The sequence below is a fragment of the Canis aureus genome, chromosome 2 (assembly GCF_053574225.1).
Source record: "Canis aureus isolate CA01 chromosome 2, VMU_Caureus_v.1.0, whole genome shotgun sequence".
In the NCBI taxonomy this organism is placed as follows: Eukaryota; Metazoa; Chordata; class Mammalia; order Carnivora; family Canidae; genus Canis; species Canis aureus.
Genome location: NC_135612.1, coordinates 13,997,234 through 14,025,167, shown reverse-complemented (window position 1 = coordinate 14,025,167; position 27,934 = coordinate 13,997,234). Strand labels below are relative to the sequence as shown.

Sequence of the window (27,934 nt, the reverse complement as noted above, 5' to 3'; positions counted from 1 at the left end):
AATGAAGTAGAAGGAAAATTAATATCTTAGGATAAAAAGTTCCCAATTCATATCAAATGGAAGGAACCAACTTATTTGCAACACTATACCTTTTTTAAAACTTGTGATCAGACAATAATAAAAGACATATAAGTGCACCTGAGCCATATTTAAATTATATTTAGTCAGAGAGGGAATGAAGATTTAAGTACCTACGGAAAATTAATTTCTTCAACTTCTAAAGATCATAAAGTCAGCAAATAAGCAAAAGTACTTCTTTTGGAATGCCTATTTCATATATCAATTAAAAAACAGTGCTTAGAAAGAGATAATAATTTACTAAGAACTCTCAAAATGAGAAAGGACTGGTTCAGTATAAAGAAAATGAACCTGGGATCCCTGGGTGGCGCAGCGGTTTGGCGCCTGCCTTTGGCCCAGGGCGCGATCCTGGAGACCCGGGATCGAATCCCACGTCGGGCTCCCGGTGCATGGAGCCTGCTTCTCCCTCTGCCTGTGTCTCTGCCTCTCTCTCTCTCTCTCTCTGTGACTATCATAAATAAATTAAAAAAAAAAAAAAAAAAAAAAAAGAAAAAGAAAATGAACCTTTGTAGTTAATGGTCTCTGAGAATTCAGTTTTCCTAATGAGTTCCAAAACCCTCACCAGCAATAACAATGAGAAAAGACTGGTATAGTTTCCTTTCTTTCTTTCTTTCTTTCTTTCTTTCTTTCTTTCTTTCTTTCTTTCTTTCTCTCTCTCTCTCTCTCTTTCTCTCTTTCTTTCTTTCTTTCTTTCTTTCTTTCTTTCTTTCTTTTTTTTTGTCCATTACCCTACTTACTTAATTTATTTGGTATAGGTTTCAACCTAAAAGAAAAACAAAACAAAGTAACACTAATCTGGAGTGTTTGTAGTCCTCACCATTCCCCCTTAATTCTTATATATACATACCTCACAGGTAGATAAGGGTCTCAGGCTGCTAACTACCAGTGACAAGCAAGCTTTGTCCTCAGGTCTTTGGAAGAAAGGGAGCATGACAGAGAATGACAGCAGGATTCTCAACAATTTCTTCTAACCACTGTTCCACTATTCTATGGTGTGTGTCTAGGTGAGTATTATGCAGATTGGGGCAGAGACAGGCCTCAAAGCAAATCACATTCATTTTGGGACCCAGAGGTGAATTTTGATGTATACCATAGTATTTTTTCCAGCTATGGAACCGGGGTGGGGATGGAGGTTAAGGAATGATGATGAAACAGAGTTCTGAATTTCTATGTCACCTTTCCTCAGTGGTTTTCAGAGCAGCAGCAATGCAGATGGTATAGCCTGACTTAATCTCAGGCTTTTCCTGTAAAAGATCTGAGAGCAAGATGTTGCCAAGCAACTTTCACATCTTTAAAATCTCAAAAGCCTAATTTCCGGAAGGTGGTGTAAATTAGATACAAATTTTATTTCTACCAATAACTATATACTTAAGAATGAAAAAGATATAGGAAGGTGCTCTTATGTTCATAGCTGGTAAGTCTGCATAACAGTTTGGTCCCCATGGGCACTAATGCAAGAGACTTAATAAAAAAAGCAGGTTGTGTATGACAGAGCAGATGAGGGTGGATGAGTGGGAACTTCAGAACTAAATTATGGGGATCTCTGAGTGGACCAGAGCCTGTGGGACTGCTGAAGGCCACAGCTAAAGTAGGATTCGATACCTTGTCAAATCTAGGCCATTTCAGAGACTAGACTTTCGGGGGAACTTGGGGATACTCATCACTCCTCTCTCTGTATAGGAGCCTACTCCACAGCTTGTCTAGGTAGTAAAGCAGTAGTCAGTAGTCAGTTCTTTCTTCCAGGATGGTTACAAAGTATTTTCTTATCAACTGGCTTTTAAAATTATGGAATATGAAAGAGAGGGGGATCAATATGAAATGACTATTACTGGAAGCCCTAGGGTCAGCTTTGGGGGACTGGGCTACTGTTACAGGAAAAGAAATAACTGGGGTCTGATTTAGAAACAATCTTGGAAGAGCAACCCTTTGTTTGATAGGAATTTCTCAAGTTTATTTATAGTATTTTAAGCTTTTCCTGCAGGTCAGTGGAATACCATTATATTTTTGGGACACATGGTCTAATTGAAATTTTGAGCTAAATGCCTAATGAAATATTACTTAAAAATATCAAAGACCATGATTCCAAACAGTTTCTTATTCAAGACAATATAAAAATATACCACCATGTTCTGGGCAATTGGAAAAATAAATAATTTTTATTCCAAAAATGAGGGGGCTGAAAATCAAAGGCTTGGGACCATACTCCGTAGCCCTCCTTCCAAACTCCAGTCTGTCTCTGATAAAAAGCTACAAAGAAAGTTTCAGGAAAACTTTCAGACATTTATAATTACATAAACACTGTATACCAAGATGTTTAAGTCAAAACTTCTAATTATTCTGAGATACAAGCTCAGGCATATAGAAATGGAATACTGTCTAGAAGGTCATTTTAACAGCGAGTCACAGACCTCTTATTTACATAAAGATGAAGGGCAGTAGCACAATGTGTACACTGATGCATATTTTCATAGACATGCTAACATCTGCTTAGAGGCCACTGGTATCTTTACAGCAGAGGTTTCTTACCCTTATGTACTATCTACTCAATACTGGATTGAGTTACATGCTAGATTAAAAAGAGGACCATCATGATTTTTTTTTTTTGCATTTATTTAAAATGAATGCATTGTTTTTTTGTGGGCATTAACAAATGATTTGAACTTACAGACTTTTCTTTGAATTTTAATATCCACCCTTGGTGATTATAAATGCTCAGGAAGATGCTCATGACCCAGCAGTAACACAGTTGGATATGACAACCCTTGGTGATTAAAGCAAACCCATAGTTCTGGCAGGGCCTTTGAATTTCTTCATTTTATAGATTAGAAAAACAGAGACACTCAATGATTGCTCAAGATTATGACTATTTAAAATTGCAACCCCTGTACTCCTAATCCCCTGACCCTGCTCCATGTTTGTCTAAAACACTTAGTAACTATACTACTTAAAGATGATGTTTATGTCTTTCTCTCCTGACCAGAATACAATCCTTGGAAGGACAGAGGTCTGTCTGGTTTGTTACCTGAATGTATCACCAGTATCCCAAATAAGAGTGTGCCACAAAACAGTCACTCCATACATGTTTGTTGAATGAATAAAAATGTTAATTTTTAACATTAATTAATGTTAATTAATGCTAAGCCAGGACTAGAACCAAAGTATCTGCTTTCTTTTCACCAATATTTCCAAAGTGTGCTGAAAAGTTTCCTTACATGGAAAAGGTTCTATCCTGAAATAAATTTGGGAAATGCTAGGTTAAGTAAATGACTTTCTTTGCTGTAGGTCCTTTCATACTGAATAATAGTTTCCCATTTTCTAAAACCTCGGAACCTACCTACTCCATTTCCTCTAGTATCTTAGTGGAATAGCTGATCTCTTAATATTATTATTACTAATACGTGTGTTATTTTCCTATATATAAACTATATGTCTTAGCTTGGATAAAAAAATTGCTACAAACATTTAAACATTAAAATTCTCTGTTGTTTTCATTTTTTTTAAAGATTTTATTTTATTTTATTCTATTCACGAGAGAGAGAGAGAGAGAGACAGAGAGAGAAGCAGGCTCCATGCATGGAGCCCGACAGGATCAGGCCCTGGGCTGAAGGCAGCACTAAATGGCTGAGCCACCCAGGCTGCCCTCTCTCTGTTTTCAAACCCTTTCCAGACTCATGATTCTGTGATTTCCTAAAAATCTAGAAAACTCAGTTTAGCTAGAGAAATGTATTTGCATGTACTGTTCCAGAGTTGAGGGGCAAAATGAATAATCTAGAATCAGAACAGAAAATAGAAACCTTAACCTGAAAGCCACAAGTCCTATTTTTCAAATCAGAGCGGCAGTTATGACTGTTGGCCTACCATTATGGGGGTTAGGGAAGGAAAAAAAGCCTGTCAGAGCTGCCCAGATGTGAAAACCAATACCGGGGTGGATGATATGGGGGTGTAGGAGGGAAGGGTATCTTTTACTAGCAATAGAAAAAGTTAAGTATTAGGGAAATCAGTAACAGCTAAATATTCCTACTGACAAGGAATAGCAAGGGTTGGAAAGGATCTCACGCATACAAGATAACATCTGAAATTTCCACATGATAGATACTGTACTGAAGAGAGTACTGCAAAATGCTAACTTTATCTAGCACAAAGAGAAATACTGGCAGTTATCCAAAAAAATTCAGGCCATGTAGCAATTAATATGAATAATTCAGGACAAAATAAATCTATTTATTTCCTGCATCCTTCCTCTATCAAAATGTTATTACAGAAAAAAGTAAAGCAGAATAGCTTTCTTTATTTTTCTTCACTTAGCTGCTTTAGATCCAGTATTAGAATTCCTTAAAAAGTAGTCGATGAAGTGGTAGGGTAGGCCAGTATTTAGCTCCCTTGGCCCTGTTACTTCTGTGGGATATATAGTCTTATTAGAAAAATCTTTCTTGAGAATTGCATTCTCATCTCTAAAGTGTTCTTTTAAATTTATGGCCATCTTGGGGAAAACACCATTGAGAGTAACATTTCAAAACTAATTTTGATTGGTTATAAGTAAGCAACAACATATTGAGTGGCTACTGTGTTTATGTTTCTGTGACACAATAATGAACAAAAGCTACAAAGATCTCTGCCTTTATAGCACCTATGTCTAGAAATCCAGGAACAAGATCAAGAAATAGGAAGATGTGGAGGGATTTAGGATATATTTTGCAGGTAGGTGCAGCAGGATTCCTAGATATACTAAGTGTGAAGAATGGAAGAGAGAAATCAAGGATGATACCAAGGTGTTTTTCCCTGGTAGAATGGGATTGTTTTAGAATATGAGTGTGTGGGACACCTGGGTGGCTCAGCGGTTGGTGTCTACCTTTGGCTCAGGGTGTGATCCTGGAGTCCCCGGATTGAGTCCCACATTGGGTTCCCTGCAGGGAGTCTGCTTCTCCCTCTGCCTATGTCTCTGCCTCTCTGTCTCTCATGAATACATAAATAAAATTTAAAAAAATGAGTATGTGTGCATGTGTCTGTGTATATGTGTGTCCACATATGCCTATATATATGTATGTACACATATACTCATATATTTATACACACAGTATATGGTATTTGGGATATGATGTGAGTACCTTCATATAACACAATACATACTAGCTAAGTGCACTAAAATACAGCTGACCACTGCTGGTTTCACCAGCTAAAAAAGAGGCTTCACAGTGAGTTTTGTAATGACTCATTTTGTAGCTTCATGGTTAAAAATTTAGAAGAGACCAGGTGGCTGGGTATAGTTGGTTGGTAGCTGGGTATTTCCAAGAATAAAGGGGGGGATGACAGTTATTGGCAGGGGAAAGATGCAAACAGCAGGTACTAGAGAGATACTGTATACAGACTATGAAGCATAACAGAATACAAAACATGGATTTATAAATGACTACAGGGGCACCTGGGTGGCTCAGGTCATGATGTCAGGGTCCTGGGATGGAGCCCCACACCGAGCTCTCTGCTCAATGGGAAGCCTGCTTCTTCCTCTGCCCCTCACCCTGCTTGTGCTCGCTCTAATAAATACAATCTTAAAAAAAGATTACTACAAAATTGAGAAAATGCCAAAGAAGCTTTTAGAAGAAAAGTTAGACAACCACATAGAGAATCTCAGAAGTTTTTCAAACTTCATGGCTGGGCTAATCCATAAGTCTTTCTTTGGCAGCAAAACCTAAAATCTCCCATTGAGTTCCATAACTCTGACCATAAAGCTGCTTTTCATTTTCCTTTTATTAAGTAGTCCCTTCTAAAATTTAAATATATTCCATAGAATCAATGCTAATATAGAAAAGAATTCTCATCTTATCCCTAAATCTGCCCACCCCCCAACTATGTTTATCTCCCAGTTAATAAACCACCATTTAACTGGTTACTGAGGTTGCTGGCATCCTGGGGAGTGAGTCACCCTCTGACTCTTTTTTTTCTCATACCACCTCATGCCCCCCAAATCCAGATAATCACAAGTCCTACTGCTTTCATTTCCTAAATGGTCTCTCAAATGTATGTTTTCCTCTCCCTCCTCTGCTTTGACTCAATATCATCTTTTGCTTGGACAACTTGTCTTTAAGCCTCTACTTTTGTCTGTTCTGGAGCTCCTTCTTTAACCATTTGGCTGCCAAAACTAGTTTCATAAAATGCCAATCTGACCATGTCATTTCCAAGTTTCATTTATTTCTTCATGACTCTCTACTACCACTTTTCTACCTCTTAGTCTAAGCTCCTTAATAGGACATATGAGGTTCCTTCCCAACAGACCTGGCCCTCACTCTCCACCTTATATTTTATGTCCCCACTTCTTGCCTTGGCTTGTGCTAACTTACTCTTTATTTTAAATACTCATCTCAGGAGCCATTCTCTTAGGGAGCCTTTCCTTCTCCAGTTTAAAGCTCCTTTTTGGGGAGCCCGGTGGCCCAGCAGCTTAGTGCTGCCTTCGGCCTGGGGTGTGATCCTGGAGATCCAGGACTGAGTCCCACGTTAGGCTCCCTGCATGGAGGCTGCTTCTCTCCCTGCCTGTGTCTCTGCCTCTCTCTCTCTCTCTCTCTCTCTGTGTCTGTCATGAATGAATGAATGAAATCTTTAAAAAAAAAAAAAAAAAAAAAAAAGAAAACAAAACAAAATTCCTGGCCTAACAAGAGACTTCTATCAGAAAGCGTGTTTACACTTGAGAAAGGAACTTTGTCCTGAGTAATTTATCAGAAATGATTACCATAAAAAAAAAAAAAAAATGCTCCTTTTCTGGGTCCCCATAACCTCTTGGGCTTACCTTTAAATGCTGCCTTTACTATGCTGCATGCTAAAGTCATTGTTTATGTGTCTTCTTCCCTACCAGGTTAGTTGGGGGAAAGGACCATGGTCTTACTTTCATATGTATCTGGAACACAATTTATACCTAATAAATATTTGTTGGATTCTTCTGAAGAAACATGGAACTAGATTACATTCATTTAGATGAAGCTTTACACTAGGAATACTAAAAAATTAGAGCTGTATCTGAAATAGTGAAATAGATCACTTAAGAGTCTATGGAAAACCTGGGCTCCCCAGAGCAGGCAAAAATAAATATCAGAATGAAAGGAGGAAAAAAAAAAAAGTCCCACACAGCTGCATGCTGTGTGGTACAAACGTCAGGATGAGAAAATTTCTGACCTCTCTTGTGCTATGTTTAGCCCTGAAACCCAGGCCAAGTGGCTGCCCGGATTTGTGGAACTTACATTTACATTATACATTTTTCTTTTTAAAAAGTATCTTCATCTTTATTAAAATACTCACAGAATACTTTGTTCTCACCAAATTCCACTTGAACATATTAGTGGCCTCTAGACCATTTTGCATTTAAAGAATTTACCGAGAGACCACACTAAATAATTCTAAGTTTAGTAATTCTCTTGATCAAGTAGAAAGCAGAATTTTCTTTTAAAAAATTTTCTTTTTCTCAGAAACAAAGCCCAAACTTGAATTCTACAAGAAAAAAAAATCTTAAATATGTCAATTTCCAAATTCATTCCCAATCTTCTCTCCTTTTTGCTCTCCTGAAGCCTTGAGGAAAGCACTTTTTGCAAATGCCAGGAAGAACTGTGGCCAAAATATGAGTGAGAACAGAATCATGGATGGCTATCAGTAATAGCTATGTAAATCTAGAGGAGACTGTTACTTAGCAGATGTGAATCCTCAAGATCAACATAAACTCCTAAAAATGGCCAAAGTCCTAGATTTCACAAAACACATGGTTTTCTTCCAAACCAATCAATGTTACCATGAAAGCTCATTAAATTCAATAACATAGGGGCAGCCCCGGTGGCTCAGTGGTTTAGCGCCTGCCTTCAGCCCAGGGCGTGATCCTGGAGACCCAGGATCGAGTCCCACATCAGGCTCCCTGCATGGAGCCTGCTTCTCCCTCTGCCTGTGTCTCTGCCTCTCTTTCTCTGTGTCTGTCATGAATAAATAAATAAAATTAAAAAAAATAAAATAAATTCAATAACATAAATAATATTAAAGCTTGAGGAATATTTTCATATAGATTTGGAAGTATGTTCAACTCTTAATTCTCTGTTTTTCACCAACAATAATCATACTTTTTTTTTAAAGCTAAATCTTTTTCAGAATAAATATTATGGGAAAACCCACCACGTATTACAAATAGAGTCAGTATTGTTCTGGTTGAAGAAAGGGATGATGAGGGGCTGGGACTGCTGAGACAGTCACTGTGGTGACATCACAGAATTCTAGGCTCTGGGGACCCAAGATACAAAACCAAGGCTCTATGCTAAGGAAAGAGAAACAGCTACAAGATGTAGTACAGTTGGGGGCTATAATTTTATTTATTAAATTTTAGTCACTTCTTAAAAATGACAGTTACAGAAGAGTGTACAGAATATAAACTCTTACATGCCATTTTTAAATGGAAATTAGTGCCAAATATTAGAAGGATACTAAAGATAAAAAATGGTGTTCTGCTGCTTTGTTCTCTTTGCTTTTTAAAATGTTTTATTATTGGATCCCTCTGTACTTCCAGTTCTACGCCAGGTCTTCCTCAATTGTTTGAGAAAAGTGAGAACTCTTACACACAGAGGAAAAAGGGAGCAGTGCAAACAGACCAGCTCTAGTGTGCTACATAACGAGTTCTGGAGCATGGTGCCCAGTTTCCAACTTGGCTCTGCATTCTACCTCTGTGTTACCTTGGGCAAATAACTTAACCAGATTAACCCCTAGGTTCCTCATCAGCAAAATGAGGGCAATGATATTATTTATCTAATAGGACTGTTGTGAAATTTAAAGAAATCACTCTTCTAAAGGTGCCTGGCACAATGTCCAGCCTGTAGTGTGTGCCCCCAAATGTTTGCCCTAGTGATATAAAAGACACCATTGGAGAGCTCCACTGATTTTAGCTTCCTCCAAACACATACATAATGATGTATTTGGTTTTTGAAGTAATTTTCAACTGGCACAGGACGGATAATAAGTGTCTCATGGAACATCAAAAGCTGACAATACTGAAAAAAAAAAAAGCTGACAATACTTAATCTGAATCCTCAGTATTTATAAAAAGTAAGGAACTAGAAACTTTCAAGGTCAAATTTCAGTGTTAGCTTAAAAAGAAGTCAAACTATCTGGGGAAACAACTAAAAAGACTAGCAGTATTTCTAAATGTTTCAAACTCAAAGTACAGAGAAATTAGGTACAAGAACAAATGGTCCACAACAAGTGTCCATGCAAGCTGAAAAATTACAGATGCCTGCCGCTACTCAAGAAGGGGAGCAAACACTGTTCCCAAATGCCTTATCCATAAAAAAATATGCCACCTTGAGAGCCCTAGATAGTAGCTACAGCACAACAAAGAAACAAAGAAAACAGAATTAAGAGTTCTCGAACACCACAACTTTGCAGCTTGAAAGTTTACAATCTTCATAAATGAAAACATATTTTAAAGTTTGTGATTTTTAGTGTCAAAGCTATAGGTAGCCCTAAAAATGAATAAAGCCTATATAGTATTTTAATTTTTATAGACCTCTTTCCAAATATCTACCCTGAAAATACATTCCTGAGATGGGGTCCACTTCATAAAATTTATTTCTATTCAGTTTTCATAAGTCAAATTCATGTGCTAGTTTTCTTAAGGACTATAATAAAGGAAGTAAAATTATTTAACATGTTTAAAGCTATTGATATAACAGTGCATCAAGAGCTAATAAATTAGAAACTGCAGTTCTAAGAAACTCAACAGGTCTAATGTAAGTAAGAGGACCTATAAAGTCTCGGAAAATTGATTTATAATTCTAAAAAATACAGGGCTAAAAAGATTCATTGTTAAGGACACTATACTTAAGCTATTGGAAAAGCCATCAAACCTCTGCCTTAAAATAAGAGAATGTATGTTGGCAAAAAAGGGCAAAGATTTACATATGGACAATTATTATATTTGGATAGTTTATAACCAAAACTGTTGTTTAATTATCTTCTAGAGAGTTATGTGATTCTAAGAGGCAGAACCACACACCACAGGTTCCTTTAGAACACTAAAATTATATAAAGTAGCAAAACATTTTATCCCCTTGCCAATAATTCACTGCACTGCCCCATAAAAAAGATAATTCATACAAGTAGATTTCATGAAAGTTTGCAATATTCTTTTAAGGAAGAAAGGCATCTAAAGAGGAAAGTGGAAACTCAAAAGCACTAAATTATTACAACTATCAGCAATTGTAAAGAAATAGTAAAAAATATAAAAAAAATAGAGTAATTATTTTAAAAGGTAGAACAGTTATTTCAAAGAAAGTCCCTGAATTACTAAAATAAAAACCTCTCCACACTATATTGGGAAAAATAAATGAAATTAAATGAAAAACTCAAAACCACTCCTAGCAGTATCAGTGGAGACAGTAAACATTGGATAGTACTTCAACAATATTGCGTTTTACCTGTGCCAGATATTATCAAGCAAGTCACAATGTACAACAGTTTTTAAACATTATCAAATGATTATTTTTGAAATTAAGAAAATGTGTATTGGCCAGGGAAAACACCTAGTGACAGGCACTTTCAAACAGCTGTGGAAAGAGCAGCGGCTTTCTGGGAGTGGGGGGTACATGAGTGCATTAGCCCACAGTCATCAAAAAATCTAAACATTCATGCTTCTGACCTAGTAATTCCACATCTAGGTATCTAGCCTGAAGAAATCATTAGAAACGAAAGTAAAAATTTACACACAGAATTTACCATTACTGTTACATAAAAACTATATAAGTAATAGGAATATAGCTAAAATAAATGTTTATATATAAAATGAAATGTTAGGTAGTTATTTAGAAATAGCTTTTACTATTTAATGACATAGGAAAATGCTCATATGTTAAATGGAAAAAGCAGGATATAAAAAAACAGTAAATACACAGTGACTACAACCTATGTGTGAATATGAAAAAAAGACTAGAAGAAATCCTACACTAGCTGGTTTTCATTATTATTAAGACATGTATTCATCTTTGTATGTACTTTACATACAATGCTAAAATGTATATTCATTAGTTTTTCAATCAAAAAGCAATAAAGACTGCTTTAAAAAGTAATTAGATTTTAAGTAATCACTTTCACATTTGCCTTTCATGACTCAATCAACTTATTTTTTAAAAATTAGAGGTTCTTTGTTTTTTACAGGATCAGAAATTGTGAAACATAAGACTATCCAAAGTTAATCGTGGAATCATGATTATCTTATGCTTCAAGTTTTCTCTGAAGGAACAGAAACACTATCCTACTTAAAAAAACAAAAACAAAATACCAAGCATTCCTAGAACAAAGTTTTTCTTTATAGCCAAATACAAAACCTCTAAGTAGCTGTGGATATATAAGTCAGCATCATCTTACCCTTCAGTGGGAATGGAACACCATCAAGTGTTCTTTCCTAATCTGTGAATACTGATTTCAATGAATTACTAACACAATTAGATTAAGAGAAAACTAAAGAGCATTCACATGAGTCAAAGAATTTCTTAGTATCGATTAGTAGAGTGTTACTACATTCATAAATATAACTGTGCCCTATATTCTCAGTCTAAAATAAGATATCCCCAATATAACTTACTAAATGATTATTAAACACTAAGCTGTTTAAGTATTGTAAAAGACTGCCCTTTTGCTAAGGCTAATTTAAGTACCAACCCTCTAATACTGCGGGCCCAACTTAATTATCCTTCTTTAGTCGTCTTCTGCATTTTGAGTTATATTACCTCTTAAGTCCCTAAGAATTTTATCTTTTTAAATTCAGCGGACTACTTCTTTTCATTCCCATTTGTCCTTTCGAGACGAGACCCATTCCTAGGGCACATCACGGTACCACTGCTCCAAAATGTCAACTGTTAACTCAAAAAAGTGGCCTTTCCTCTCATACCCTTGTTAACAGCAGTGACTCTGCTTGTTACCTTCCTTCTAATGGGGAGAAAGATCACAGACAGGGAGGAAACTTTCTTTTTCCATTGATAGATGACAAAGCAGCTCTATCAAGTAGTTGACTAGCAAGATATTTAGCTGGTGTCCAGCTCTAGATAACTTCTTAAGACGTGCCTTCTCTATGTTCACTGTCAACATAATTTTTTAAACCTTTAGTATTTAGTTTTTCTCCTAGATTCCTGACATATTTAAACTTAGCATCTCAAAACATTTATGTATATAGAGCAATTAGGAAACAGACAAATACATATGTAAAAAAAAATCTCATATAGATTACTAGCAACGACATTTTGGTGTAGAGCATTTCATATTTACTTTGTAGGTTTACATTTGTGTTTTCTGTATTTTTTTTAAATTAGTATAATGGTATATATGATGTCTTATTTCCTATTGATTAATTAAGGAGATGAAACGACAATTTAAAAAGCTTCTTACCTAAATGGACAGTCTTGCCATTTACCACTTATATTTTCTCTTATACCCATCAGGAAAGTAATATAAAGCTCTTTAGACAGGTCTAGAATAGCATGACCTACACTTAATTTTTGGTATTTCATTTTGGTAATTTTTGGTTGCTATCATAAATGAGATCATTTTTACACTGAAATTCTAACTGCTAGTGTTTAGGGGGACCAGTCAATTTTAAAAAAGAGAGATTCTCTCTTCCTTTCCCCTCCCCCTGGACCGCTCCCACTCTCTAGTAAGTCTTTAAAAAAATAATCCTGTTCTTTCTTTGATTTTGAAAGAAATGTCTTTCTGCTCCAACCGCTGAATATTAAGCTAGATTTTGAAAGTTATTTCTGAAGTGACTACCTTAAGAAATCCTTAAATTTTGCACTTGGTTTACTTGGATTATCTGCAGATATGGGCAAACTTATCTATTACCCATAGCTTTTATTTCATTTTCTTTTCCATTACTGAGCATTCTCAGAACAATGTTAAACTAGAGAGATGATAGTGGGCATGTGTGTTTATTGCTAACATTAATAAAGGTATTTGTATTGTCTTATCACTAAGTATGTAACTGGCTATTAGTTTCATAAAGATTTTTTTTTTTTTTATCATGCTATGGAAGAATTCTTTCTGTTCCCTATTTACTTATGCCCTTAAGTTTTTAAACAGATTTAATATTGAATTTTTATCAAATGCCTTTTTTGACAGCTACTGAAATATGTCTGGCTTTTCTCTTTTAATCCATGAAGATAAGATGACAGATTATATTTAAAGTTAATGAGAACAAACTTTATGTGATACACTTCTACAAAATGCAGCTGGAGTTATGAAACTTGACAATATAATGAATACCTATGAACTCACTGCCCAACTCAGAAATAGAACATTAGCAATAATCTAACCATGTGCTCCATTCCAATCCCTTATGCCTGCCTGCCTTTCTCTACCAAACGTAACAACTACTCTGACTTTTTTCACAATTGTTTCTTTTGTTTTCAATAATTTTATCACGTGTGCATACATACAACATATTTTGTTGGTTAATAAAAATTAATTAAAATGGTGCAATGCCATATGCTATCTTCTGCCCACTTGAGTTTTCACTGTTGTATACTTTTCCACTGAATCAATATGCAGAGTTTATCCTCTATTTGCTACCACTCTAAATTGGTGTGAACAAAATTTGGCAAAAGGAGCTTTAAATTCCCGGTTAATAATTAAAAGTACCAACACTCATAAGTCAATCAGTATTTTTAACAGTTGAAAAAAACTCCTTAAATATAGCTTAATACCACAATTCCATCTGTAAATAAACCTTTTTGTCTTCTTACTACTGAACTTCCATGTATAATTAAATCCTATAAAATGTCCTTTGGAGTTGTTTCTCAAAATCCTTTTGTTCCAAACTCCCAGATGCCACTGCCTTCCAGACAGCTCCATCTTGACAGAACAAGGTACAGCGTATCACCTAAACATCTCATGTACAGTATGTCCCAAATTAAACACACCCCTTGCCTCCTGCCTCAATGTTTTTCATCTATTTCAGATTTAATAAACTGCCCAACCAAATATTCATCCTAAATATGGAGCCACCTTGACTCCTTTCTTTCCCTCTTTTCCATATAAAAGGAGTAACTAAGTTAGGGGAGCTACTGGATAAGCATATTAAAATGCAAACTTGACCACGACTCCCTGGTTAAAATTTTTTAAATAGATAATTTCCTGCAGTGCTTTTTTAAACCACAGACTGTGACCCACTGGAAGGTCACAACATTAATTTAGCGGATAATGACCAGGATTCTTTAAAATGAAATAGAATATATCAGACTACACTGATAAAGAAACAATACTGTGCTATGAAACTCCTGTTTTAAGCTGGGTGAATGTGTATAGGTATTGTGTAAAGGGTCACAATGTGAAATGTTTTTCCTTATCATGAATTGTTTCTCAATGTGCTTTGCAAACCTCCTTCAGAGAACAGAATGTACATACACCTATACATTTGCATATTCTTATAATATTCCTAATTAAAGCAAACCTAGCTATCATATTTTAAAGTTGTGCTCTTCAGACTTCATCAGAGACTCCCAGGAAAATTTTACAAATAAGTATTGATCTCCAAAGTGAAATTCAAACTCCTTAAGAAGGTGGGAACGTTTGACAAACCATTTTTGCCACTTTGCTCATGCTGCAGTATGGGATTGAAAAGAATTTTCACCTAGCCAACTCTTGGTAATCCTTCAAAGCCCAGTTCAAACTACTTCTCTGAGACCTTCCTAACTGTTGCTCTTCCTCTTGCTAGTTGGAGAGGTATTCAATAGATGTCTACATGAATGTGAGAATAAGTAAAATGCTTATTGAACATTTGTTATAGGCAGGTGGGGATCACTGTAGTGATGACAACAAGCTCTGGAATCAGAGGCTACAGTGGATTGTAGGCTCCTTTACCCACTAATTGTGTGAGCTTCAAAAACTAACTTCAGAGCCATGGTGCGTATACACATCAGCAAAATGGGAGTATCTGCTTCACAGCATTCCTGTGAGGATTAAATGAGAATGATATATGTAAAGTGCTTAGTACAGAGTTCTTAGCATGTAGTAAATATTTCATTTTATCTGTAATCATTGAAAAATAATTGAATAGATTACTATACATGTATGCTAAATATAGTATAAATTATAAGAGGAGTTAGAGAAATTTGAAAATTCTTAGCCTGATAAGGGCAAATTCATTAGCCTCAAGGCATGTCTCTGGATTTATGAAGTCTTTAGCTCAGTAAAACTCTTCTAAACTTGTTTTCAAAAAACAAACACCACCCCCTCCCCAAAAAAACAAACTTGTTTTCAAAACAAGTTACTTTAATAGGGGAGGTTTTTAGCTTAAAAACAAATCTGAGAACATTATAATTTCATACTTTTGTTCTTTTCAGTTAGATCACAATTCAAGAATAGTTATTAAAGTATACCTTCTCTGTAAATTCTCCCAGATAATCTAACATATGGAGCTAACTGAGCAAGCTAGTCAAGGGTGGGGTCAGGAAAGAAAACTTGAAAAAATTTTATTAGATAAAATCTTATCACAGGACACACAGACTCTCTAAATATTTCCATTGCAGTGCTGTAATTCATTGAATCTACGATGCCAGCAATGTAAGACTGATTTTATGTACCACTGCGTAATATAAAATGCTAACCAACTATGACAATACTAAGATGCCATCCATAATGAGATGCATTCCAATTCCAAAGGCATTAAATGTTAAAATGAAAATTTCAAAATATTGTTTGAAATAAGATCTAGGGCTTGGCCATATTCTAAGTTGTTTTTCCTGTTTATTTAAATTTGACTTTTCTTTTGAATAAAGCTCTTATAAACTCATTTTATGTGCCTAAAATATCATCTTGACACAGTAAGAGGTCAAAAGATACTGAAGTAATGCTCATGGTTCAAATTTAGGCGTGGTTTAACTATAGGAAACACAAGGTACTATAGAATGGGAAATATTATTATCCAAGCTTAAATAAGTGAGTGCTATTAAAGTGAAAATTTCTGTAACACAGGCGACTCAATTTCACAAGTTTCAGTTTTGGTGGGAAGCAAAAAGGCAAAGCCATCAAGGCAGATTTTATTGACAAATAGATGATGTCAGTTAGGAACAAGAGCTGGCATTTCAAAGTCCTATTTACCTTTGTCTACACAGTGTCTATCGTGGAGCATGGTACACAGTGAGTATTCATAAATGCTTGTTGAATGTAGACAGCATAACTCACTGCTAAGAATGCAATTTATGGTATTTGTGGCTGCTTCAGATTTCACTCATAGTTCCAGCTGCTTTCCAAAGTGACTGCAGTGTGGTGAAGGACAGAGCAAAATGCCATCAGTTCCTGTTTGTGCTCGTATTTTGGGAGGCTTGTCCTTTTGTAGCCCACACTGAATCTGTGTGAAGGTGTGGTCAGCAAGTACTTTGAGAGAGTTTCTGCAGGCACCACAGACACAAAGGCAAAGTCATGCTCCCACCCTCTGGCATTTTTGTACTCTTCCAGGACAGGGGATGGGCCGTGTCCCCTGGTGCCTGTCCTGTTACCTACCCAAGGTGTGAAACAACGGACACCGAATTTAGCCCATTGCTCTCCTTCTTTAGAAACCCTGCTGTTAGTTCTTATCCTGAAGAAAAGGAGGGCAGTGTATGGCAGCATAAAATAGACAGATTGGGCAATATACAATAGCTTCAAACTTCAAACTATGGTTCAATTATTTTTTAAGATAAAATGAGTTTCTACAATGTCAGCCCATATTCCTGGCCAAATGAGCTTTTATACATATAAAGTATATGTTATATATTATATGACATATAAAATTATGTTATATATAATATAATCTTGGATATATATTGAAGTTAAATATTTCTTTCAAATTAGGCTATTTACTATTGTATTGATACCTTAGTATATTAATAGATGGATAAGAGTCATAATTCAATGCAAATATTAAAATTTATCTATATACATGTTAACCACCATAATATTAAAAAATTAAAACAGAACTGCCATTACAAAAAGGTATAATTCTAACATCCTTCTAGTATTAATTACATTCAGAGCTGAGTGTCTAAAGGTAACTGTTAGTCAGCAACCTTTGAGCAGACTGACTAAACACAACCATTGGCAAAATCAGTGGGGTAGCCAAACCAAAAACAGCAGGGGAAAGCAGTTGGAGCACAGGCATATCATCTACGAAGGAATGGCAGTGTTGGTGATTTATTTTTATCTCTCCTGCTGTTTAAAACGGATAGTTATCTTTGCTTCCCAGGTATCAAGTAGGTTAGAGAAGGGTAGTCTGCAGAAAGTATCTGTAGGTGGGTTGAAACTGCCTACTAATTTCAAATACTGTATAATTTAGTATTTCATACTTGATCTTTTCCCTGATCCTGCAAAGGAAAATAAGCAATTGATAAAATATTTCTGAATGCTTAAAAGAAAAATGCAACCCTCTGTTCTTTTCAGTTAATGACTCTACTGTAAGAGTTTTATAGCATTATTCAAGCCTTTAAAGTTAGCAGTTAAATGCTGATTTAATCTTCAGAAGGTCACAGTGCCTTTTGGAAGACATACATTTAAAACTTGTTTGGCTGGTTATTCCTTGTTCATTCCTGGAAACGTATGTGTGACTCACTATTTTGTAGGAGACACTACACGGTACTTATAGAAAATATTTTCTATTTTCAGTCTTCTTCTTAAAAATAATTTCTGAATTATATATGCCAAAATAAGTTCTATTTTCTAAAGCCTCTGGGATGGCTGAGTCTGAAGTAAGCAATTAAATTAGAAAATTCTGGAACAACATTCTCATAAATACTGAGGTCTGGAATCCCAATTACTGTGACAAAGTTAACATTATTTCTCCCTGCTCTGGGGATAGTCATTCTCTGGACAGGAGTCCCTGAGGCTGCAGGCAAGTGCACTCCGCAAGGCCACCAAAGGCCAGCAGAGGTGGCTGTTATTTACTATTGAAAACCTTGCCATTTCAGTTTTTATCTGAATGATACCACAGATTTACCTTTTTGTATATGTGTACACAGATTTTAATAGGCCTTCAGGGATTTTACTTATCTACCACCAGGACGTATTTTGCACGCACTGAAATCTTGGTCTAAAATGCTGATTCATACCAATCAGAAATACACACCTGAGCCTCATTCCTTCCTGACAGTCTTATTTACACAGAAGTTCTGAGTGGCGAACTCTGGGTTAAGTTCTACATTATTAATTCTTTCCTGAGTACTGGTCTGTGTGTGCTTGTCAGACTCTGAGTTCCCTGAGGGCGAGACTCACGTCTTACACATCCCTGTATCTGCACACTAAGCACTTAGCAAAGTACTTGGCACCAGTGAGGACTAAAAGAATGTTTATGCAATAAGTAAGAAACGAATACAACAACAAACCTATTAGCACAACCATTGATTAAGCACCTGCTTAAATTTATTGTGAAGAATAATTAGGTCAGTAGAAAACTGCCATTACTTGAAAACAATGAGTCTAGTTGCTTCCAGTACCTCTTCTTTCAAAACTGCACAGTATACTGGGAAGAACTTTCCCCTGGTAGTGTGAAGACAGACTGTAATTACAGCTCTGTCTCTATCGTGTCTTTACACAAGAAACCTTCAACAAACATAAAAATACAGTGTGTTTTTTTTAAGATTTTATTTATTTATTCATGAGAAACACACACAGAGAGGCAGAGACACAGGCAGAGGGAGAAGCAGGCTCTGGGCAGGCAGCCTGATGCAGGACTCGATCCCAGGACCCCAGGATCACGCCCTGAGCTGAAGGCAGACCCTTAAGCACTGAGCCAGCCAGGTGCCCTTACAGAGCGTTTTTTTTTTTAATTTTTATTTATTTATTTATGATAGTCACAGAGAGAGGGAGAGAGAGGCAGAGACACAGGCACAGGGAGAAGAAGCAGGCCCCATGCACCGGGAGCCCGACGTGGGATTCGACCCTGGGGTCTCCAGAGAGGCAGAGACACAGGCACAGGGAGAAGAAGCAGGCCCCATGCACCGGGAGCCCGACGTGGGATTCGACCCTGGGGTCTCCAGGATCGCACCCTGGGCCAAAGGCAGGCGCTAAACCGCTGCGCCACTCAGGGATCCCTCAGAGCGTATTTTTAAAAACTTTACTGGAACACATATTTTTGGCAAATTTCACCCGCTACATTTTCAGTATCCAGTTAAAATACAAGAGGCAGAACTATACTTCTATAAATATACAAATGATTTCTATAAAGCTTACCTGACAGCTTTTGGAAACCAGGTGCATTTTACCAATACAACCCTCACAACACTGTAACACTTCGTTACTATAGCTCATGTGCCTCTTACCAGCTACCTTTTCAGTTCAATTAGAATGATCTATTGAAATTTGTAATCCTAATAAACCATTAGTTATGAGCATCCTAGATGTGATTAGAACTGTGAGGATAATTTGTTGACCCATACCCTTCAGAATCCACAAGGCATTTTTCACTCATTTATTCAGCTCCTGATATTCATGAGTTTAGAAATCATATTCAACTGCTCCCATTGGTATTTTCTCAATCTTTCTGATTCTAGAAAATACCTTCGATGATCACTCAATTTACTGAGCACCGTCTTCCACTAAGGAAAAGGGGTGAGGATTGTGAAAGATACAATTTACAGTTTTTTAATGCTATAAAAGCTGCAGGCTAACTGCAATGATAAAAATCTAGGTAGTCAATGGTTCTTAGCAGTTTCACTCATTAACAGCATACTGCTATAGTTTGTTTAATGTTCCAGGCTGCATTTATTTAGAGGAAGACTTCAACCTAAGAGAACATGTTCAGGCATAAAAGTAAATATGCTTAAAAGCTAACCTGCCAAGACCCAAATTCTGACCTTCTAAAGACATTACTGAGGCAAGAAAAATCCTATAATTAGTAACAAGGAACAGCAGTAACCATGCAGTGCTTAGCATGAGGAAAATAAAATACTCTTAACACTTTTGAAATGATATTTTAACAGTACTTCAGTTATATTTAAAATATGCCTAAATATGACACCATCATGACAGTTCATGTCCTTTTTTGATTACATTTGATGTAAAAGACATTTGTTAGATTTGCCAAATCCTTTCCAGAAAAACTCAAAATTCCTGAAATACTGTATTAGCATTTCTCATTAAGAAAAACTATCTTTTGTGGGAAACCTAAATTTGAAACAAAGTCTTCTTAAAAGTCCTGAACATTTTCCACATAGGAAAACCGTAAGCATACTTCTTCAGGGCTTTTAAAGCAATCAGCAAGGCAATGTTAAATTATCATGGCTCTCGAGAATAACAGAGGAGCACTGTACAGAAGACCCTCACATTTGTGGCTCTGCGTATTCCCTGTGGGCTGTGCCAACCCACTCTCTCCCCTGTAATGACTCTTTGTTTTTACTAAGTCCCAAAGGGCTGGTGAGAGCTCTGCAAAGAGAAGGGGGGGAAGGGTGGATGGAATGCAGCTGCAGGCTCAGAAACAATGCTGAGTCCATATATTTTGTTCCGAGTTAGAATAATAAAAAGGGGGCTGCGGGTGGGGGTGGGTGTAGAGGGGTAGAGGAGACAGAAAGCAAAGTAAGCAAGGTAGGGCCAAGTATTCCATCGCTCTGGGTCTACAGCCTCCTGCCCCTCCCCCACTCTACTAAAATCTAATAACCATTCATTTGGGTTAAAATAGCTTATCTGTTAAAATTCGAACACCCATTAAGATTTAATCCTATCAGTCACTCACCTCTAAGTTATCTTTATCAGTGAACTACACCCAGGCAAGGAATGGAATAGAAGGGGGAATGGAGCTTGCAAAGATAAACTGAGGAAGCCAGGACTCATAAGACAGGAAAGCCTGGGGGAGGTAGGTAAGAGAATTCAGAAAAGGACACGCAAGGTCTCAAATATAAACTGCCAGCTTTACAATGGTGCCTGGGGCCTCTAGGGGGCAAATAGTGTGCCGGAGAAAACTATATTCTAAGACTGCTAAAAGCTGCGTGTGTCTGAATCAAGAGTTTGAAGCCTGTACATGTTGGTTTCTCAATATTCCATCTAACTGATGCCTCCTAGTAAAATGTTCTCTTGCATTTCCCTAGCCTCTGTGTCCTAACTGGGAAAACGGAGATTTAAGGGAAGAGGCAGATCCCAAACAAGGTAACAGCTGCTAGTGAGGGAAAAGCAGCTCAAACCTTCACTATTCTCCTAGGTCTTGACCTCTCATTTCAGATAACCCTTTACTGAAAATCCTTGGAGCCCTCCAGGGTTCATGGACTCAAGCTTGCCTCTGGATCATTGTTTCAGAGATTACCGATGCCATTAAATTTTGTGAGAAAATTTAAGAAGCCTTAAATAAACCACCAAAACTAATACCTCAAAAATAGTGCCAGCAGGTGCTAAGGACTACCTAACAAGCCATAAAACAAAACGCAGAAGAATGCTTGCTGTAATTAGGATCCCATTCATAAACGCTCAGTTACTAGGGGAGAAAAAAAAAACAGACTTAATTGTAAAGCTATCACACAGATAGTCTTCTGACATCCACACAAACACCTCCTTCAAGTTAGCAATATTATTTACTAGTACTCTTAAGATGGTATTGAATGATATAATTAAAACTCTTGACGCTTCAAATATTTTCAAGTTATAAAGTTTAGAAAGACTGTACTGATTTACATTGAATATTTTCATTTTGTGACATAATAAAGATTTACAAAGGTAGATTCATAATTAGCAGGAATATGATCTCTCTCCTTCCGCTTGTCTTTTTTTCTAGAGTGCTAAAATCCATTTACAGATATTCCAAAGTTCCATACTACAGTCAATATATAGACACAAATTCAGAAATGCATATTCAGGGAAGGAATGATGGAGACTTTTTATTAATACTAAACTCTAATAGTTAATAATTTTAAAATAATAGTGACACTATTCCTATAAAGTTTATTATAAACAAAATTCATAGGTATATTTTGAGTTATTATTTATTATGCTTTTAAATGCAGCAATAAGATACATAATATTTATTCTGTGTCCTGGAAAAACTCCTATTTATACATTTCATTTCTTAGTATGTACAATAAAAAAAATTAAGTCTGCAGACAGCAAAAGTTCAATAGTAACAATAATCACATAATTATAACTTGCTGAAAATAATTCTTTATGGTTGCTTAACTGTGGTTAAAAAAATTTCTCATAATACTGTAACATATTTTACTTCAAAAAAGGTAAAAAAAATGCCATTATTCATGATTTTGGGGGAAAACTACTCTCAATAAGTATTATCTAAATTATTTTTAAATAAATCAGGAAAAGGTAACTCAAATTTACATTTACTAAATTTATATTTAGTCATGAAGTTCACAAAGTACGAGTGACCTTATATTGAGGCACAAGTTAAAATAAATTTTAAGAGATTAAATATAATAGTATGTAAGAAGAATATTAGATTTTCTTGCTGAATCAACAAGAGTACTCACCCCTTGGAGCCCTTGGAACTGAATCGAAGGTCGAAAAGGAATTAAATTCTATTAAAAGAAATATAAGAAACAAACAGGTCAACCTTGTTAATGTGTCACAGAACTAAATTTTTAAACTTTAAATCTGTGCATCTGGTCAGTGCTATAGTCTATGAAAATATCTTTTCATTACGTAATTACCTAGGTTTATATATTATCATATTAAGATGCCTTAATTAGAGCAAGATCATCTTGTTGACATTTCTCTGAATACGCAACCACAGGTATATTTTGGAAGTGTACTCAGGTTTTTGAAAATGATGCAATTTGGCAAAAAAAATGATTAGTATATTAATTAAATGCCACATTAAAACACATTCTTGCTTAGTTTCTTAATAGGTTTTTAAAAGGGTAGGGGGAGGGAAGAGATAATTGGGGGAACTTTACAAAACTCTAAAAGGATACTATAAATAGAAAATTAAAGTACTTGATAATGAACTGTGGTTTTCCAGATTCTCACATTTTACCACAGGTTAGTTTCTAGCTGAGGGTCAAACAGGTTACCAGTTTTCTTACAAGATTTTCACCAGGAGAATATAATTTTTGAACATTTTATTTTATAACGAGCTTTGCCCTCTTCATAACTTTAATATTTTGTCATAGAGTTATGTATTTAGAAGAAATGCTGTAAGTATCTGCCATAATCCCAGTCATGATTTCCTGTATAGAAAGTCACCATTATGTTTCTCTATGAGAATGCTTTTTCCAAACTCCTTTGAGGCTGGTTATAATTTCCTCTCTGACTTTCTGCAACTCAGAAGCTGTCTTAAGTTCACCACTGGAATTTGAAATTCTTCATCAATTTCATCAATTCTTCTTGGTCAAATGCTAACTTTTCTCAATTTTCAAATTGCTCACTTCTCTGTCATTATCACAATTTCCTTCTACGCAGTCCTCTTAGCTCTTGTACCATGCCTTTCATTTCAAAAGCTAGTGTCCTTCACTTTGCTCTTTCTAGATCCACTCCCTCTTGGAGGCTCACTTCACCTGTTTGATGATGACTTTGAATCTCTACTCTATTTCTCAACTCCCTTTCTCCACAGCCTAGTACTTATTACTATTACTGTCTAGGGACATTTTGCATTCGAAACTCAACAACAGCAAAACTGGCAAACACTATACTTCCCTTTCCCACCCCTCCCTCAACCAAAATGGCACCTCTCTCATACTTTTCTGGCAAGTGTACTTCAATCTTCTTGGCTCCCCAGGGTCACAACTTTAAATTTAATTAACAGCCTGTTTTTCCTTTCCCCCAACCATATTCTATTAGGCCATTCATTACACAATGCTAGAATTAGCAGAATTCCGAATCATAGATAATACAGCCAAGGCCTACCCCCCACAGGCCATGTGTCCCATTAATAACTAAGCTGGGACCAGAACCCAGGACTCAATCCTCCTATTCTGCGAAGCCGCTTTTCTTTTACCTTGTGCTCTACACCATCTGCTCTGGAAGATTCAAGAGTATGGAGGCCTACTCCTTCATGCCAGAGTTCACATTTTAGTCGGGGAACATGTGAGAATGATTAAATACTAGGCTAAGTGCTACTGGGAGGTGCAGAAAGAATTCTCAAAAGGAAGACTATGGGTTAGAGGAAATACTAGAAAAGCCAAAGGGCTTATGGAAAAGATGGTCCTTAGAAGCAATTTTGAAAAGACAAACTCCAGGGAAAGGGAATGCCCTGAGCCAAAAAGCAAGGAGACAGAAATAGACGCTGTGTGAGCAAAGGGCAGGTCTGTGTCTGTGTACAGATTTCTTTCACACTTGAAACACAACACAAAGGATGAGAATTGGACCTGGCGATCCCTGCCTAATCTTTCCTTGACCTCAAAATTTGTCTTCAGTTTTAGTTTCTATACACTACAGAATAAATAGGACAGTAATTTAAATTTTAGATCTCAGGATTTCAAAAGGTTTATCACCCTGTGAAATAACCCTGCCCTAATCTCCTCCATTACCCCCTTAGGGATGGCCTTTAAGTCTTGCCTTTGACGTGATCAACAATTGGAGGGCCTTCTAATTTTTGGAATAACAAAGTGAGCTGCTGAAAGAAGTGTTTCAGGGAAAGCAGCTCTTTCCGTCATGTGTAAGAAAGAGGGAAAGAGATGGATTGGGGCTAGGGAAAAGGATTAGACATTAGCTCCAGCGGATGCTTTATTTAGAAATACTCTAGTGATAAGGCCTAAATTAGTATGATTTTATCCAGAGCAAACAGGAGATGGGGGAATAGGCTGACTTTCTCAAGAAAGAATGATAAAATGTGCTGAAAGCTTGAATATCAGGCATCAAAGAAAAATGAAGCAGAGGTGGCTTCATGGCTCTGAATCATCATTTTTGGCAAGTCAGCTCCAGATTCCCTCAAATTAGGCTCTTAGTCTCTATTTTGAAAACCTCTGGACTGTTTCAGGGCCCTATCACTGAACACCTAGATAAAGGCCTTCCTTCCTCCCTTCAATTCCTTCCAAATACTGCCCATTGTTCAAAGAGCTAACAGAGCCTCTCTCGGATACCATCCCAGCATGTCACACAGGCTGCAGTGGGTTCCATCAAAGCCAACCAAAGCCGTCCACGTGACAGGACTAACCAAATTCATCTTCTACTTTTTCCCAACTGTGCCTCAGCTGTTGTTAACCCTTTTTGTTATGTAAACATTTTCCTTTTTTTTTTTTTTTTTTTTTTTAAGATTTTACTTTTAAGTAATCTCTACATCCAGTGTGGGGCTCAAACTCACAACCCCCAAATCAAAAGTCGCATGCTCCACTGACAGAGCCAGCCAGGCACTCTTTCCTCTATTTCTACTTCCTTTCTTTCCTTCAAGCTGGTATGCCTTCTCAAACACTATTTTGTCAATTCATACTAATAACTTACTTAACATTCAAGTTTAAGATCAGTTTCTTCAGGTAGGCCTTCCTTTGGAAAAATCAGGAATCAAAGGCTCAATGTGTTTAAGGCAGGTAAATGTTAAAGAGACTGATATAAAAGCAACAAGGACTGGCAAGTACCTGGAGAATAAATGCCCACCTGAGAAAGGATTCAAATTTTAAAATGTTAAACCTTTCACAGCCAAACCAAACATGGATACCACCATTTTGCTCTCACCTATGCCCACTTTGAATTAACTCTTGTCAGCTGCTGTTTTACCAGATGCCTGTCTAGGATTCCATTACATTGGAGGTGTATTATTTTCATAGGTTGTCTTACTCCTAGTTGTTATGACACAGAGGAGTCTAACACATATTTAACTTAAAGTATTTATCTACATTATGCTCATCTAAAGAAAAAAGTGATTGTAAAATCATTCTGGCCATATTCTTTTTGTACTACTTTATAGCAGCATATTACTATATACATATACTTTACACATTACTATTCATGGTTGTAGACAAAATAATACAACCACACTTCACTTTAGTTTAGGGACTTATAAGAGTAGCTTTGACTTTAACCAGATTTTTTTGTTTCAGGACTTGAATTTAGAATCTAACCTTCCAATATGCTTACAGTTCTATCTCTGTTGTTTGATTCCTCAACAGAAATGATCATTTTTGTTTACATAGTTTTGTAATGTACAGGGCATTTTTATATCCATTGTCTCTAGTGAGCCTCCTAAAACCAGTCCTGGATGGTAGGAAGGCATCATTATCGCCCATTTCAGAGGGAGATAAACGAGTCTCTCTAACAGGTAAACGGTATTGTGGAGGAACACCAAACTAGTGATTAGGCAAGCTGGACTTGAAAGGGGGACTTGAAAGCCAGCCCCCGAAGTCCTAAACACAGAACACTTTCCTTTCTTGCCTCTGTAACAGGTTACCTCACAGTGCTGAACATTTAAAAGTCCTTAAATGCTCATTCAATTCTGGCATTTTGTTTCTTTTTCTTTTTTGGGGGAGTGGGGGAGCATTTTGTTTCCAAGGAAGATGAATTTCAAAAAATGATTACAATTTCCAGGCTTCAGTTTCTGATTAAATAAAAACTAAACAATAACTTTTTTTTTTTTTTTTTTGCTTTAAGGACCATGTATAAGGAATATGTATAAATATGTTACCATTCTTCATTTAAAAAGTAATAAAACCCTCTCTATGAAATAGTTATGCATGCTTAGCCAAATAGGACATACATACTAAGATCACTGTTACTAAAAAATTCCTTTATCTGACAACCCAGAAGAGAAAAATACATGAAAGTCCAATGCTTCATTGATTTTAATCCCAATTTTAGACAAGAAGATGTTACTAGTTCTAGAATGCTTTAAAAATGCACAAGAGACAGCTAGAACTCTATATCACTTATTATGCATCTGACCACTGTGTTAATGGGATAGCTACCAGGAATTCTGAAAGTCAATACCAATATGAGCAAATGTTTCATGCATGTTAGCTCTTTGTCTAAATGTTCTTTAGTCTAAACATGACCTCAACTGATCATATATATATATTTAATTCAATTCTAAAAGATAATGTAATTATAGGTGATAAGGACCTCTATTTTAAAATAAATGTTTGACTTACTAAATACATTTCTATTACAAATGAGTTTCAACAAAGGCTTCAAATTTTGATTTTTAGCTTTAATTAAATATTGCACCAAATAGCTCCTTTGAAGATCAAGTAACTCTAGAGTTTAACTGAATAGTAGTTGAGCTCTAAGTAAGATAGTGATCTAGCATCTTCATCCAGCAAGAAACACAGCACAGACTGAATGAAACTGACTAGGGAAACTCCTTTTGACAAATGCTTCAACAACCTGATAAAGGTGGTGTTTTGTAGTCAAAAGGTTCTGTTCAACTCTTAGTTGTTTCACTGTTATTAGAGTTCCTTGAATTAACTCTCTGATCTCTTAGGAAATATATGACATTCTTAAGCATAGAAGTGTGGGCAATACTAAAATGCTCAAAAGTGTCATTACACTTTTCACATTTGCCATTACAAGCCAATTCTACTGCAACAAAAATTGCTCTATGACCAAATAAATCTATGTCCATTTATTTCCAGAAACTATTCCTCACAATGTATCAGGACTATAAAAGTAATTTACTAAGTAATGTTACTAAGTAATCTCAATTTTGCTGAGTAATAATAATTTCTGACATGATAGTGGAAGGAGCAGAGTTAAGGTTTTCTGGGGTTGAATAAAAGAAAGTTACTTATTCTATGAAAGTTGTTATAACTATCTCTTGAATATTTACATATTACTTATCTATGTAGACAAATTAAATATATGATTTACTTTTACTTTACCAACCACCACTGGTTTTATGAATATACAAACATAACAAATAGCATTCTGGGCCTAGAAAAGAGTCTCTTAAGAAACACATTATAGAGATCTAACTTCATTCCCTCAGATTAGATACATACTTGATACATCTTTAGCTTTTCTTCTGAGC

The 27,934-nt window shown here is 36.1% G+C and overlaps 1 protein-coding gene across 2 annotated transcripts in view; it reads right to left on the bottom strand.

The window, feature by feature from the left end:
* ELL2 (elongation factor for RNA polymerase II 2) overlaps positions 1–27,934 on the bottom strand; it is a 73,068-nt gene that overhangs the window by 33,986 nt on the left and 11,148 nt on the right. Inside the window, exon 2 of one of the 2 annotated variants that reach the window (XM_077864036.1) lies at positions 22,509–22,556. The exons of the other annotated variant lie outside the window; for it this stretch is intronic. Within the exon in view, the coding sequence (XP_077720162.1) occupies positions 22,509–22,556 (48 nt within the window). The remainder of the gene's footprint in view (positions 1–22,508; positions 22,557–27,934) is intronic. 2 annotated transcript variants of the gene reach the window in all.